The sequence below is a fragment of the Dipodomys merriami genome, unplaced genomic scaffold, assembly GCF_024711535.1.
Source record: "Dipodomys merriami isolate MVZ:Mamm:240054 unplaced genomic scaffold, mDipMer1.0.p SCAF_25, whole genome shotgun sequence".
NCBI lineage: Eukaryota > Metazoa > Chordata > Mammalia > Rodentia > Heteromyidae > Dipodomys > Dipodomys merriami.
The window spans coordinates 12,785,001-12,802,096 of NW_027203937.1; the positions used below are offsets into that span (position 1 = coordinate 12,785,001).

General features: G+C 47.1%; 1 protein-coding gene across 12 annotated transcripts in view; it reads left to right on the top strand.

The window, feature by feature from the left end:
- The window catches only part of Tenm4 (teneurin transmembrane protein 4), an 805,909-nt gene that overhangs the window by 556,697 nt on the left and 232,116 nt on the right, over nucleotides 1-17,096 (top strand). For 9 of the 12 annotated variants that reach the window (XM_070034906.1, XM_070034904.1, XM_070034908.1 and 6 more), the window contains 3 exons: nucleotides 4,151-4,406; nucleotides 13,284-13,382; nucleotides 14,572-14,807. In XM_070034906.1, coding sequence (XP_069891007.1) covers nucleotides 4,151-4,406; nucleotides 13,284-13,382; nucleotides 14,572-14,807 — 591 coding nt within the window. The remainder of the gene's footprint in view (nucleotides 1-4,150; nucleotides 4,407-13,283; nucleotides 13,383-14,571; nucleotides 14,808-17,096) is intronic. The other 3 variants (XM_070034911.1, XM_070034915.1, XM_070034912.1) reach the window with 1 other exon arrangement.

Sequence of the window (17,096 nt, forward strand, 5' to 3'; positions counted from 1 at the left end):
CTTTCTGGAAAGCCAGGCTTGCAAAACTCAGATAAGCACGTGGCCTTTACCAACAGTGACATACACAAGTGACAGTAAAATGACTCCCATTTGGGCTCACTAGAGAGAAACGTATGGTAGCTATATCTGTGAGAATAAGCATGCCTCGGAACTTAGAGCAGAGTGTTGCAACTGTACCAGTGCTTATTTGAAGGGAGCAAGAGATGAGTAGCCATTCATATAGGCAAGAAATTTAACTACCTGTTTGCAGTTTTTTCCTCATAGCTTGTAAACATTTATTGAGAGTCTGCTAGACTCCAGCCCAGCTCAGTACTGTAACTATGGATATGGAAATGAGTGGAACAAAGGCTCAGTATGAGTCCACTGTATACTTGGTACTTGAGCAAGAAGGCCTTGCTCTTCATCCTCCAGGGAGATAAAGTGAGAACATCTTCCCTTGCACAGATGCACTGACTGAGGAGAAGTAAAGTCAGTTGTTAGAACAATAATTAGAAACACCAAGGGAAGTTGCTCTTAAGTCTTATCTCGCTTGTTCACTGTTTCATTCCCAGTTTTAAGACCTGGCACAAAACAGGCCCTCAGTAGGTGCTGATGGAGTGAGTTGGCTCTGAGATCCCCTCTAAAGAGGGGTGCATGTAACAGGATGGAGGTCAAGAAGGTCCCTTCATAGCATCACCTCCTGCCTTCCCTCCTGGCCAGTCACAGGAAGGAATATCCACCCTGACTGGAGGAAACTCTGGAGGCACCATTGCCAGACTCACAAAGGCAGACTTTCCCCTGGGAAGCTGAGAAACATCAAGGTCCCCTTTCTTAGGGATCTCAAGTGAAAGGGAGAAGAAGGAAGGGAAAGGAAGGGCCTGGCCAAAAGCATCTGCAGCTCTGGCTCCAGACAGGTAAATAGGGAATGTAAGGGCCCCTGGGCGCTGGGGCCTAGATAGGCTGCCATCATGTTTTGCATGCAAATAGACCCCCACAAGAGCCTTACCCTCCTCATCAGCCTGTCCAGCCCACACAGCTGCACTGGTCTCTGCAAATCTATATCAAGCATCTGCTCACTTCTGGGACCTGTAAGCACCCGGAAGATATAGGGACATTCAGACCTGCTGGAGGAGATGGCATGGGGGTAGGGGAGGCGGCAGAGGTGAAAGGTGTGCATTGTAAGAGAGAGAAGGTAAATCAAGGAAGCCTTTCTCAAGGGGTGACAATTGAACTATACATCCAAAACTAGAGGATTTAAACCAGAACATTCCCTATCCCTACAGTGGAATTTTCTTTTGGAAGTTAGTGTTCAGATCTGTAGTAAATGATCTTATACGTCGAATCTCATCTTCTCAGGACTCTTGGCAGCAATAAGTAAGGTAAAGCCTGGTGTCCCTGCTCCTCAGTCAATGGCTTGTTGGCAGGCTTGTCCTGGCCCGAACCTCAGACATTACTGTTAACTCTGAGGGTGCTGCCTTTGGCTATGGGCTAAACAGGTCTAAGATTAATGCAAAGATATCATGTCTAGAAGATGGTTTTAGACTTTGGATCTATAAGGACTCTTTCTACTATTGTGAACACAGCTTCCTCACCCATCTGTTACGTGGGAATGACATTGGTACTGCCCCCTAATGGGTGTTGTGAGCATTAGAAGTTAAAGAATGTGAACACACACTGGGTGCTGGTGGCTCACACCTGTAATCCTAGCTACTCAGGAGGCTGAGATCTGAGGATCACAGTTCAAAGGCAGCCTGGGCTAGAAAGTCTGTGAGACTCTTATCTCCAATTAACCCCCAGAAAACCAGAAGTGGCGCTGTGGCTCAAGCAGTAGAGTGCTTGCCTTGAGCTGAAGAGCTGAGGGACAACACCCAGGCCCGGAGTGTAAGCCCCATGACCAACACAAAAGAAAAGAATGTGAACACACACACAGGCAGAGGTGCCGCCAACAGTTGCTATCAATTAAGTAAAATGCCATGAGAAAGCTGACTACTAGGGCAGGGGCAAGAACTAGAACCAGGTCACCTTGCTCTGCTGGTCTCCTGATAATAGTTGCATAGCTGTGAATTAGTCACTGCTTCTCACTGCGGTGATGCCCTGGACTCTAACCAGCTGCCTGCAGGGACAAGCAAGGGGATGAACACTCAGAAGGCTGCTTCTACACTGGCCTCTGGCCTCTGACCTGAAAACAGCTGATAAATCAAATGATCTTGCCCAGCCTAGCCTATTCCCTGGTCCATGGCTGCCTGCACCCTGGCTAGGACATTGCCAAGGCAGGCTGCCAGGCTCTCTCTTTTCCCTGCCAGGGGTATCCCTGTTTGCTCCCTTCTGGCCTGGGACTTCAGCGTCTTTTCATATTTTCATGAAGACATGTAGCTTCCCTAGGAACTCTTCTCAGTCCTGAGGTTCAACCACTTGACCTGGTAGTGGCCCCCCTGGTCTCTAAAGAAGAGGTGGGGCTGTGGTGGAAGGCATGGGAGGGAGGGAACAGATGACAGGTAAGGCTGGAAGACAAATGTACACCAGATTTCAAAGGGTCCACAGGCCCAGTGTGGGCTTCACAGAGAAGGTAACAGCTTAGAATAAGGAAATAATCTCCAGAGAGGCTTCTGTTTCTTTTTCCCTCCTACTCCTGACTCCTCTTGCCCTCTTGCCTCTCCCAATTCCCACCAGATTTGCTTTATAACTCTTTGGCATAAAAGATCAGATTACCTAAAAAAGCAGAGTAATGCATCCTCCACTAAAAATACCCATCACACCAATAGTGCCTCTCACTTGGGTGCTTGATAGTTTCCAGAACACCGACTCCTTGTGTGCCGTGGTTTGAATCCTATTCTCTCAGACTGCTATGTAAAGCATAGGCCTCTCATGGGGAACATGAGACTACTTTGTGAACTCAGTAATATGTATTGCCCACTGCTTCATTGGATAGCATGGTAGTCCTTTCATCCCTGTAACTATTTTCCCCATTTGCAGATGAGAAAGTTGAGACTCAAAGAGGTGAAGTGATTTAGCCAGGGTTATGTGGTTTATGAGTAGTAAGATAGTAGGCTCTAGACTCAATTCTCGTTACCTGACTTCTTCACCACCACCCCCCCACCCCATAATACTCAGCTTCAAGAGACAAAGCTTTCTCTGAGCATAACTAGTGCGGATGGTAGCTATATGCTACCTTTATTATATGCCTAGGAACTTGATTTGTTTTCTTTCTTTGTAAATAATATCTATTTGGCAATATATCCTTGACCACTGTACTTACCCATCCAAGTCTTAAATTTTACCATCCATCAGTTGGTGATAATAATAGCATTTACTCTGATAGTTGAAAGGAATAAATAAAATATTGATCTCCATCTCCTCATCTGTAAAATGGGGAGAAAAGCAAAGCAGTGCTTGCTCTATAGTGGGCTATATTACCTGAATTGTCACCTGCAAAGGGCTTGGAATGGTGCCCAGCACATAGTAGATACACAATAAATGTGTTGTGGTTTTTTAGGACCAAGACACTAGCATGGCTCGTGTTACTCAAAAGTCATCTTTTCCCTGAATCCACTTATATTTCACAGGTACCTTTATACACAGACCACAGCACCCTGGCTCTGTGCATTCTTAGACTTATCAGCCTCTCAGTTAACTATGTATGTATTTTATTTATTCGCCTTATTCGCCTCATTGGCTTTATCCTATATGATTGGTGGGTCTCAAATTACAGTATCAGTCACTAAAAGGTTTTGTGAAAGTCAGATTCCTGGGCCTCACTTCAGAACCCCAGAACTTCCATCTCAAACACATTCCCAGGTGCTACTGTGTGGGACTCTAACCACTGATGTCCTAAATACCCTATAGAAGAAAGATGAAGTGGCCAACTTGGCCAGCTAGTTGTTATCTCATTCATTATTTCTGCTACTGGAATTTAAGATTGGTGGGAAAATTCCCAGTGGCAGGAATTTCATTTTACCCATTTACCCCTCCAAATCGAGAATAAATACTAAAGGATCGAAAAAATATCAGTTGACTGCACATTCACTGAATGCATTACTCTGTGTAATTTACCAGAGCTCGATGAATGTCTTTTTCCTTTTGTAGTCTTGGTCAGTTTTCTGTGGCTGTTCCCCTCAGCTGAGGGTCAAAACCCAGCTTGCTGCCCAGCTGACCACGTGTATTTGTGCTTTAGATCACCCTGGCGGCCTGCAGAACCACCCTCGACTCCGGACACCACCTCCACCGCTCTCCCATGCCCACACCCCCAACCAGCACCACGCGGCCTCCATCAACTCCCTGAACAGGGGCAACTTCACTCCAAGAAGCAACCCCAGCCCAGCACCCACGGACCACTCGCTGTCAGGAGAGCCTCCAGCCGGCAGCGCCCAGGAGCCCGCCCATGCCCAGGACAACTGGTTGCTCAATAGCAACATACCGCTGGAGACCAGGTTCGCCCAGGGTGGGTGGGTCAGCAGATGCAAGGAGGGTGTAGATGGCTCTGAGGGCAGAACACTGAGGTCTTTAGGTGGCTTTGAGATGGTCTGTGTCCCTGCTACCTACCTGGACTACTGAGAAGCTTGGATCAGATGCCCAGCCTGGATAACTGGAGAAAAAGGGTGGTGGGGTTCAGGACAGAAAGTACATGCAATCTAACAGACTGGAGGCCCAGTGTTAACCTGCTGCTTACCAAAGGTACGACCTTGGCCAAGTTGCTAGATCCTACTGTGCCTCACCTCCCTTGTCTACACAACAATGATGGTGCCGGCTAAGTGTGGTTGGTCTAAAAGCAGGCAAGAGCTCGTGTGTATGTGTATTACAGAGCAGGCTGTTGCCCCACCCCAGCATCAAGCATGCCGGACCTAGGATGAGAACTCCTTGTCCTTCCTGCAGTCCTTAGCCATCTATACCCCTGTGCCCAACTGTCCCTAAAGTTTACCCATCAGCCTTGGTGGCCAGTGTGATGTTATGTAATCCCCACACCCGTATGAGATGGGTTTTGTTAAGATAACCCCATTCAGGAGTTTTGAAAGCTGAGAATCCCAATGGGTCCTTCCTTCCCTAGGGAGTCACATGGGAGGTCAACATCTAGTTAGGACTTGAACTCAGATCACCTAACTTCCTGCCCAGTGTTGCCTACTGCACCACGCTTCCCCCAACTCTGAGACCTCAGTCCATAGGCGTTCTAGAGCCTCTTCCTTCCTTATGCTTGGCCACTTTTTCTACAATATAAAATATTATGATTATAAACACCATCCAGGAGAAATGCAGAAAGATATAGAAAAGAATTAGTTTAACTCACAAACCTACTATTCTGAACTGAGGAGGGTCTATCTTTTCCTTGCTTTCTCTAAGCTGAAATCCAAGCATCTTGAGCTGACACTATGGGACCTCTTTTTTCTTCTGCTTTATCTCTTAGAGTACTAGGAATCATAGATTTCATTTTCCCCAACTCCTGTTCTTTATCTGTGAAGAGCACCACAGTCATACTACGTTCGAGAAGTAAAATCTGCACATGGAAGGTGTACCCATTTAACTCTACCTGACACATGGTTACGACATCTGTATATTGAGCTTGAAAAAACAGGATCCTTTTGAATCATTGTCCTCCTATGAAATTATTTCTCCAAAAGCAGATTTCCAGAGATGCAGCCCAGAAGCCCCTCACACTCCACTCCATGAATTAATATGGCTTCTGTTAATGCCTTTTAAAATCATGTGTGACTTTTCCCACCCGCCTCCTTTGCCCTCATCTGTTACAAAGTAGTATAATTGTCTGTCATCCCACCCAGGGTGGCTAATCAGATTGCCATTATTTCCAGTGTGCTTATTGAGTAGCACATGGCTGAGAAAGGCCAGCAACTGATCAATGAGTCCGACTCTCTGCATAGACCCCAGTGGCCACTCTTTCTGCCTGGATGTTTGTTTTTCTCTTTTAGGAGCCAAAGTAGGGCTTCCTACTTGAAGTCTTTAGATTTTTAATGGAAAGGGAGGTAGAGGAAAGCAGTTAGGGAGCTTTTCCTAATGGTAGCTCCATCCTGCCTCTTCAGCCAGTGCTTACCTGCCTTGCCCATCCTCTGCCCTTCCACATTCATTGCTTAAATGCATGAGTTGATCTGGAACTGGCACAGTATGACTTTGACCATATTTTTTCTGCCAACATCATCATGGGCCAGCCAGCTTCAAGGAGACACTTCTAAATGGTAGACTTGTCAAAGGATGTACAGCTAGCTTGAATCCGCCATGCTGCTGTCGAAGTCACTCTTGGTCTCAAGGTGCCTTTAAGCACTTTCCTAGCTCTCACGTAGTCCTCGTTGCCTTCGATATGTCTGGCAGGGAAGGCACGTGAGAGAAGAGACTTGTGGCAGGCTACGTGCCCTGATAGACATAAGCACAGAGACTAGGTCGGGTTTGAACTGAGAACTGTGAAGACAAAAGTTAAATGAGAGACTAATGGAACAAATACATACATAAGTGTGTGCCACTGAGACTTGAGTGGGGCAAAAAGACTTCCCAGGGAACCTAGTGTCATGTGACTGAGGAGTCCTCCAACTGCAGGGAGAGAAGGAAGATGAGAGGCATCAGCAGAGTCCTTAAAGCCCAACACAGCGAGCTCTATTTGAGATGGGCATCCCTAACAGCCCTTGCCACTCCCTAACAGAAGGGGAACCTCCTGGTGCCATAAAAACAAATGATAGGCCCCTTCCCTAATTGTCAAGCTGAATCCATGTTGAGAGTCAATAGCAAATAGCTAAGCAAACAGCTGGTAGAATGACTGGGAGGGATTACATTTCATGCTGATCCAAAAAGACCAGCTGGCAGAAGGAGGAAGGAGAGAGGGCTTCAGTAGGCCTGCTGTATTCTCTGCTACTGCCATACCTCTGGCTATCCCCAGAGTTTACTAAGAACCCCAGGGAGGATCCTGGTCCTATTCATGCTCCTTAGAGCTAGGGTAAGATGCTGCTTTAAGCTCCACAAGTACATCTATAATGCAACCTGCTGGGAGCCATGTGTTCAGGGTCCCCCAACCCCTGATCCACTTCTGTTCCGTGCAACATCCGACACTTAATTGATTTCACAGGGACTGCCTGATTAATAACCCTTCAGGCTCCTGTTGGATGAAGGGGAGGCCAGAGTGGATGGCAACCAGACCTCTGCTCCAGCTTCATCTCAGGCCTGCTTAAGGAGCCTGCAGCTGATTGGCAGACTGAATTTGAGGAACAACTTACCCACTGTCAGGGTTGGGAGCTACCTGGTGGGTCTCTAGTCTAAGCCAGTATTGATGTGGTTCCTAGATGAAACATGGTTTCTTCTGGCAGGCCAGGCCAAACCTTAAGCATGAATGATCCACAGACATGCCTCAGACACAGCCCACTGCTAAATAAGAAGCTCATGATCTATGGAGAGAGGTAGACTTGTAAAATGAAGACATGCACTGTAGATGGTATGCAAATGGAGACAACAGAATGGCAGGAGCTGTTCCCTCTTCTCGGGAGCATCAAGTAATAGTCATAACAGACACCCATAGATCCCTCGCTGGGCATCCAGGTGCTCCTCTCAGCACTTCATACATGGCTTTTAATCCTTAGCTCTCCCATAAATAGTATGCTTGGGGCCCCAAAGACCATGCCCAGAGTTTGTTGTTGCTTTCTTTCTCCCCTTCTCTCTCTCTCTCTCTCTCTCTCTCTCTCTCTCTCTCTCTCTCTCTCTCTCTCTCTCTCTCTCTCTCTCTCTTTCTCTCTCTCTCTCTCTCTCTTTCTCTCTCTCGTTATTGTTGTGTGTGTGTGTGTGTGTGTGTGTGTGTGTGTGTGTGTGTGTGTATACATACTTGTGTACATGTGTATGTGTACTAGGGTCTGGGCACTGTCCTAGCTTTTTCCATTCAACCCTGGCACTCTGCCACTTGAGCCTCAGCTCCACTTCTGGCTTTTTTGCTGATTAATTGGAGATAAGAATCTCACAGATTTTCCTGCTGAGGCTGGCTCTGAACTGTGATCCTCAGATCTTAGCCTCTTGAGTAGCTAGGATTACAGGCATCAACCACTAGTACCTGACTCATGCCCAGGTTTGATGATTTACTAGTAGAACTCACAAGGCACCACACATACTTATAGCTCTGATTTATTATGGTGACAAGATACAAAGCACAATCAAAAGGCTCATGGGATAAAGTCTGGGGCTCCCAGCCATGTCCAAGGTCCCAGAGTCCTCTCTCAGAGGTATCACACAGGACAGATGCATGTCATGCCCCAGTAGCAGATAGTGGAATGCACGAAAGGTTGCCATTCTTGGAATTCATTAGGATGCCAGTACCACGAGGTTTTACTAGGGGCTAGTTACATGGGGACCTCTTGCCTGGAACTTACCCAAATTCCAGACTCCCCAGAGGAAAATAGGTGCTAAGCATTAACCATATTGTGAGCACAGTGAGTCAGCCACCTGTATGTAGTCAGAGTGTGCATCCTTCTGAAACCCAACTTCCCTGATCCCAGCTAATGGCCAGTTTCATCAGAGCCTTTCACAGTAGCCAGGATGGTACCCTCACTCTTTTCTGCGTAGATAGGTCATCTCACTAGCATCCCTACTTTAAAGATGAAGGATCTGAATCACAGGAAAGTTAAATAACTTGCCTAAGTCTCACAGGTAGCAAACAGCAAGCCTGCCCACAGCACCCAGGCCAGCTGGCTCCAGGGCCTTTGCAGTGTTTACTGCTCCCATTCTGGTGATTGACCAGGCATCCACTGGTAGGCATTTGTAGGGGAGAGTGAACTTCTGAGCTGAGGGATAGTTGCACGGAGGCACAAAGCCAGGAGAGAGCATGACAATTTGGAGAAAGGGCAAATAGTTGGTGTAGCGGGCCCACAGGCGGCCTTGTGAGACTGACAGGAAGGGAGGCAAGCAGCAGAGGGACGGGAACTGCAGGAAAAGGAGGCTGTACTTTCCCCCCATAGGCTCTGGATGTGGATGACAGAAGTGGATAAGGAACTGTGAACAGCATTATGGTGTTATCCTTCCAGTGAATCTCTGTGCCCTGGAAGAGATAGTTCATTTTTGGTTTTGTTTTGTTTTTTCCTCATTAATTTGTTCAAATGCTCACTGTATAACTATTCATATGGTCTGGGCTGAGTCATTAAAACTTCCCTTCCACCCCCACCCTGAGATACACACCTTGAGGTCTCAGTAACTGAATGTGGGATCTGTCCTGCCCCTACTGTATGGTTGTAAAAATCAGATGCAATGGCGGCTATCCCAGGGCTTTGTGGGCAGAAAGGGGTCCAGAACACTTTGTCCATGTGGTGTCACATGCCTGTCATCCAGCTACTAAGGAGGTATACATAAGTAGAAAAGCATGAGAGCTTATCTAGAAAACAAACTAAAAGGAAAAGGAGGCATGGCTTTAGTGGTGGAGCCCTTGTCTAGCAAGCACAAAGCCTAGGAGGGCCGCTTACTGTGAGGAGGAGGCAGGCTATTTAGCAGGGCAGTCTGAAAGCCCTGCTGGGGACTCCCCTCCTCCCCCAAGATTATTTGTTCTACCCTTGGGAGGTGAGCTCAGCCTAGCCTGGGTCACACAGGTGGGCCTCTAAGCCCCTGCTTCAGGCTGCTCTAGGGTTTACCCAAGTCCAAAGGGGATCCAGTTACTTCCCTGTCAAAGACTGCCAGAATCAGCAAGGCTGCAGGCCAGTTTCCCCTCCCAGAACTCAGTGACTTCTTTGCTAGAGACAGCTGGAGCTTTTGAGTCAGAGATGTGTGACTTGAGTCCCACCCATGCTTTCTTTGCTGTCTGGCCCTTGGCAGGCTTTAACTCTGTCTGGCCTCAGTTTCCATATCTGTAAAATGAAGTAATAGCACCCGCTAATAGGAAGGAAAACGGAATCAGGTCTCCATATTTGAGCTACCAGCTGGTAAACAGAGGCCAGACAGAGCCATGACCCCATGTGCTTTCAGCAGCTCAAGACCCATGGAGAAATCCTTAGAGCTTTCATTCCTTCAGACCTGGATACCCGGAGTCTTAGGAGATAGAAGGTTTAGTGGTGACCCTTGAGTCAGGACACTGAGTGTCAGCTTTACTCTCCTCTCTAGGACTATGAGAGCCAGGCTTCAATTTCCTTGTCAATCAGATGAAGCCAACTACTTTGACCCCGAACAAACTAAAGTTTAAAATGACAGAATAAGGCTGTTTGAAGGCACCAGGGGATCTGGGTAGTAATGGCGAGTGCTTGTGTCCCTTCAAATTCCAGAATGATCTCAATGATTAAGCTCCCAGTTAGCATGTGAGTGGAAGCCCTTTCAGGAGCTCTGGTGCCTTCTTGTTCTAGAAATGCTGTAATTGGTTGCATTGTCTTCCCCCTCCCCCAGCTTTATCCTAACACAGCTGTACTTTAGGAGATCATTATCATCAGCTCTCTCCCTTTTCAAAAATAATCGTTCCTTTGAAAATTATAATAGTTAAAATTTAAAAAAAAACCCTTAATGAAGGCCCTTGAAGAACTCCATCATTATTAAGTTTGGTCTTCATGCTTTATGTCTTTATTCTCTGAATGTGCTTGTTTATTTCCAACATGTTTAACATAGAGGCTTGTCTCTCTGGGAACACAGTCCAAGCTGCTGATGCCAGCTAGACTCCCAGGTATTCTAAATTCATGAAGCCAATATTGACCCTAGGAAGGCAGGGAACTTCTCCTGACCTTCTGGGCAGACACAAGTAGAGCTTGCTCATGCTGAGTGCATGTGGGCTGTGGAGAGACTCAATATCCTTCTCAAAATGCAGGGAGTGGAGGAAATTGTAATAACCATCACCTGCAATTGAGCACTGACTGTATGCTGGCGATCTGCCAGGCAGGCTTCCTTTTATATACCTCAAACTCAGCAGTATTCAGCACAGATCTATTTGTGCCTACTTCTTTGAACCAGGTACATAGCAGTGTCCAAGACAAATAAGGCTTCAGCTTCATGGAACTTGATTCTTTAGAAAGAAACACAGTAAGCAGATGTATTTCCTTCACCACTCCTGACTCCGTGCACTTTACATTGGGGTGTGTGTGTACGTGTGTGTGTGTGTGTGTGTGTGTGTGTGTGTATGTGTGTGTAAACGGAAGTGGTGCAGGGCCAGTGAGGGGTTAAGACCCATGTAGATATTTTCAGGATAATGATATAGGCTGATGAAAGCAGAGGCTTAGCTTATTTGAGAAAGCCAGGAGGCCAGTATATCTGTGTCCCAGAAAAATAGGATTAGGGAACTGGTGGGGAGCCAGATCTTACAGTAACTTGTGGGCCTCAGAGAAGGCAGAGAAATCATGTGATCCAAATTATATTCCAGTTCTGTGAGGAGAACACTTACCCCTTCTATGGATGCTTAGAGTGAGTGACTCACAGCCAGGGCCAAGTGGCTGATGGATTTGATACCTGAACCCAGATCTATCTGCTCCCATACTCTGCACCTCCCACTAGGCTACCAAGCCTTCACCAGCAAGGCTGCCTCCTGGAGGAGGTAGAAATAAAGTCCCTCTGAGGGACATCACACCCTGCAGCTCTGTCTAGGCCTGTAGAAGCCTCAAGGCCCGGAACTCCATCAGAACAGCGTGTGGCCAAGGCTAGCAGCCTCAGGTGTGGGGATGGGGTCACCACCACAGCAGTACTCAGTGGCAAAGCAGAGTTACCTTGTGCTCTCACTGCCCCTGGGATGTTAATGTTCATCAGCTATGAGGTAGTACTCACAGCCACCCTTGGTTTGATCTTTGAGGCATGATACTGCAGAAGACACAGGGACAGAAGACACAGATTCAGAAAACCCCAGGTTCTAGAGTTAGTTCTGCTGCCTGTTTCCTGTATGATACAACCTTGGGCAAGTTCCTTTTCTGAGCCATGCTTTGTCAGCCTACAAAGTTGAGATCACAGTGTAGATTCTGTAGGGTTGTTTTGGGGAATAGAACTTAAATTCTGGCAGAGCTTCTTGAACAGTGAATAATTTATGGTAAATATAAGAGAGAGAGCAGCTACCATTTAGCATTAGCACTTCTATAATATTTGTATAACCCTCAAAAAAATGATCCAATATCATCCCAGTTGATCCTTACAGTAATCTGAAAACTTAGTAATCCCCATTTTATAGGAAGGAAGGGAAGGATGAGGAAGAGAAGGGAGGAGGAAAAGAAGGGAGGGAGGGGGAGAGAAGGGGAAGGAAGGAAGAAGGAAGGGAGGAAGGAAGGAAGGAAGGAAGGAAGGAAGGAAGGAAGGAAGGAAGGAAGGAAGGAAGGAAGGAAGGAAGGAAGGAAGGAAAGAAAGGAGGGAAGGAGAGAGTTAAAGATTTTTACCCAAAATCACACAACAAGCTAACATAAGAAGGACATGAGTTTGAATATACTGTTCTCAAAACCTTAGAGACAGAAGTAAGGTCTCAGCAGGGCTGGACCCGGAGTTGGCTATCTGTAGTTATTCTTTCCCTCAAGTGTGTGCTTGTCAAATATGGATCATTACAGGGTCTTTTTAACCTAGCAGAAGACAGGGTCCACAACACTCCAGTGGGAGTAGTGTCACATAGCAGGCACAGCTGAAACCTCATTCACAAGTATGGTTGTCTTTACCATGGGTTAGTCAGCTGAAGTCACGCCTTCAGGGAGGAGACAGAGAACAACCCTCTATGTCTTCCCTGGGCTGCTCTTCTTGCTGATTCATGGTCACCTGGGTTTCCCCACAGCTAGAAGACCCTGAAACTCTAACCAGAGTCAGTATCAACCTGGGGATTTGAGAAAAAATACCGATTTTCAAGTTCCCGACTCACTGACTCAGGGTGTTATTGCTTTAGAAGACAGTAACCACAAAGGCCTGGCACCTTTGCGTCTGTAGACAAGCCAAATAAATGCAGGTCTCCAGCTTCTGCTTACACAGATGTGAAGAGACCAGCAGAAAAACCTGAGCTCAAATTGCCTCTTTGACCTTGCTCACTGGTGACCTTGGAAGTCTCCACATCCAAGTTCCCTCATTTGTAGAATGAGGGTAACATTGCTTTCCTCGCATAGCTGCTGAGATTTGAAAGAATGGCTGTTCACATGTCTAGCTCACTGCTAGGCATGTGGTCAGTCCTCAGTGAGTGCTGTGGCTTGATGCCCACAGCTGCCAGACATCTGGATTGGTAGACAGCGTGTTCCTTCTGGATGCGCTGTGCCAGCAGCACCCCTTGCACACGGCTTGCACACTGACCCAGTGCCTGGAAATCCTGACCTGCTGGTCTTATAGACAGCTGCACCAAACAGCCACTTTGTGTGTTTCTCTACTCTCCCCTTCATCGATGCATGACTCATTGCTTCATTCATGTCTCCATGTGTGTGTAGAAACCTAGGCAAGCAGCCATTCCTAGGGACATTGCAGGACAACCTCATTGAGATGGACATTCTCAGCGCCTCCCGCCATGATGGGGCTTACAGTGACGGGTAGGTGACATCTCCATGCTCCTTCTATGTATGTGTGTATCTGTGGGTGAATTCTCTCTGTGGTTCCTGCATTTGCATGTAGGCCCTGAGGCCATTCCCGGGGGTCTCCTGGGGGAAGTGATGCATGATTGCATGCCCATTTACAAATCCACTCAACTTGTAGTAGTTTGTCCTTGGAATACCCTGTCTCCCAGCATATTGACAGCAATCTTGTTAATATGCAGCCTCCAGCATCTCTCATTGGCTGCCTTCACCATTCTGAAACCATTTCATGTAGCAACTTTTTTTAAAAAAATGGAGTCAGAGGACTATGTTTATTCTATGGCCTGAGACATCTTCTACTCCAACAAGGGTGAGTTTGCCCTAAGACATCAAGGAGTGTGCATCCCATTTCCCGGCTGTGTGCAAGTCCTACCATGGCCATGGTTAAAGCCAAGCTGTGCAGGATTTTCTGACGCCTGGTTTGGCCACAACCATGTGCTTTGATCATGCTCTGCGTCCCTCAAGACTGTGGCCAGGCTGTTGGATGCAGTTGCCCCTCTGTCTTCCCACACAGATTTCACCCGGGCCTCCAAAGGCAGTAGTCTGGCTTCTGATCAGGTTTGGAAGGATTTTTGTAGTAGTCACTAGGAGCTCAACAATAGGCAGAACTTAGTGGTGACACAATTTCCTTTTTAAAAGAAAGTAGTCCAAATTTTAACCTAGGTTCACTGGTAATGCAGGTATTGGAAGAGAGAGAGACAGAGAGAGAAAGAGAAAGAGAGAGAGGGGGAAAAAAAGGTCTCAGTTGTCCCCAGGAGACAGTCAGACTTCAGATTCTTTCCAGGGTGCTGGAATCATCTCAAGGACCAAGACATGGTCCCCCTAGCCCTAGCTGTCCCAGGAAAAGAGCCTCAGGCCAGCTTTGGTTGCGTGGGGAACACCTTCTGGGTTGGGTGGATCTTCCCATGGGCAAGGCGGTCCCGTTGTGCTCGGTGGAAACATGTCTTTGTGTACCCTGTTTTGTGATCTGGCTCGTGCCTTTCCTCTTCCTGTCCCTTCCATCTTCTCTGTGGTGACTCTCCTTCTCTCTCCTTCTCTCCAGGCTCCTCTGCATGCTTCTCTTCCTACTGCCTTTGTCCTTCAGGTTGATCCTGGAACCTGGCCAGCCAGCAGGCCCTGACCCCTTCCCACCTCTCTCCATCCGCAGGCACTTCCTCTTCAAGCCCGGAGGCACCTCCCCACTCTTCTGCACCACATCCCCAGGGTATCCACTGACATCCAGCACCGTGTATTCCCCACCACCCAGGCCCTTGCCCCGCAGCACCTTCTCCAGGCCAGCCTTGAACCTCAAGAAGCCCTCCAAGTACTGCAACTGGAAGTGTGCAGCCCTGAGCGCCATCGTCATCTCTGCCACACTGGTCATCCTGCTCGCATACTTTGTAGGTAAGTACATCCTCTTCCCAGATCCCTTGGGTTCTCCTTTTGGCCCAGAATGCAGCAACTAAGGCCCCTGCTGATGCTGAAGGCTTCTCACCAGCACAGCAGTCTTGTCACACAGGGTGAACCAATTCAGCCATGGGTGCTGGTCCAGTGTGCACCCCGCACTGGCAGGGCTAGACTTCAGTGCCTCCTTCGCTCCATTCTGTTTTAGACTAGGAAAGAAGCTGAGCATTTGCCCTTCAGTTATTGGATGTTTGGCTTTGGGACAGAAGCACACGGTAAGACTAGATCTGAGCTTGTGGTTCATGGTGTCAGTCTCACTAAAGAAGAAATGGCAATGAGTCTGGACAGCAGGTGAAGTCTATGGTTGGTACCCAGGCTTATAATGAGGAGCAAGGGATTGGGGTGCTCTGGGCTTGGAGGTAACTTCAAGGAAAGCATGTCTGATGGTGACAGTCTGGCAAGGCTGTCTGAGAGCATGGTGAGAACTAAAATCCAGTTAAACGATCATTAGAATTCAGGGCAAGCCTGATTGTGAAGAAGTGAGTGTCAATGAGCTGGCCAAAGAAAACACAGACATTAATTTGTACTGATGGGTGCCTCTTACCTGATCCTAAGGTGTGCCCATGATGCAAGAAACTCCTTGTGACCTGCTACCATACTCCAGCACGGCAGCTCCCACTCGGTAGTCTTGGCATGTATTTGTAGCACACTCTTAGTTTCCTGCTTCTGACTTCTCTTTTTGGTCTTCTCCCAGGAAAGAGATTAACCTGAAGAAATGTGTAGAGCCTTGTATAGAGCCTGCAACTTCTATGTCAATCAACATGGTTGGAATGGCATCTGAAGGGAGCTTGGTTTTTAGCCTTTCCATCCTCCCCGTTCTGTAGCTCTAAGATGGAAAGCTAGTCAGGCCAGCTTGAGAAGGCCTTGAACCCATGCTAAAGAATTCTGTAAGCAAACGGGAGTTTGTCAGTCTATAGAACTACAGTAAATAGAAATAGAGCTAACTGGCAGAGGCTACAGGAAGACAGAATGCCACCCACTATGAAATTGAACCAACCTTGTACAAGCCAAATGAAAAAGGGGCCTTGTCAAAAGGGGAAGAATGTGCTGTCACTAGGGTTATTAATACATTGTGGGCCACCATTTGTTCAACATGGAAAGGGAATAGCTTGATCAGGGATGGGGGTTTGAGCACTGATGTTGGGTCATTTCCTGTTCAAGGTTCTTGAACTTTACAAAATCAAGAAGGTGACAGTCCTTTGAGGAGGGAAGTCTTATATCTCTGGTACATCAGGTCTCTTTTCTCCTTGTGAATATAGGATTTGAGAGTTGCATGGCTCCAAAGCAGGACGCCATACATGTTTTATCTCTTCTCACAACATGATTAGTTGTTGCTGCCTAGAAAGCTCTGTTGAGAAGGATCCTGAAGCTACTCAGAAACATTGGGAAAAAGCTCTCTGTAATTGATTAGTGATGTCTGTCATGTCCATAAGATTGGAAAATAAGGGCTGGGAAGTTGGCTCAGTGGTAGAGCGCTTGCCTTGCATGCCTGAGGCCCTGGGTTCGATTCTTCAGCACCACATAAGCAAAAAGAAAAAAGCCAGAAGTGGTGCTGTGGCTCAAGTGGTAGAGCGCTAGCCTTGAGCTGAAGAGCTGAGGGACAGCGCTGAGGCCCAGAGTTCAGGCCCCACGACTGGACCCCCGCCCCCCAAAAAAAGATTGGAAAATAAAGTTGACTTACAAGGCCTAGTCAGTGTGGGTCACTGGCTAGAAGGAATAGTCAAAGTTAGAGAAGTCAGGGCCCCCCCCAAGCTCTGTGAATGGTGCATCATGTATATAGATTGGTTGTAGGTCAGGGTTGTAGAACTAAAGAACCATCACCTGGCATAATACTGTATCCCCTAGCATAGCCCTTGCTTTTCCTGACAGTGTTATATTTCCTAAATGAGTAGATTTCTGGACATATGCTGCCACTATTCAAGAGTCTAGTAGTGTGCTACATGTAGACATTAATCTGTTTTTGCTTTGAAGCTCTGAGATACATAGCATGTAGCCAGTTTAAGAAGGAAGAGCAAATCTTTATACAGTTAAGTAAACTCTCTCCTATTTACTATCCCATGGGCTTTATCAAACTCTTCTGTTTAATAAGAAAACATGGTCCAAAAAAAAAATGGGCAAAAAAAAAGAAGAAAACATGGTCCATCTTCAGCTCTCTGAAGATTGGGGCTACTTGTGGGAAGTTCTGAGCTCTCTGTCCTAAGAAAGGCACAGATACATTCATCGACTACT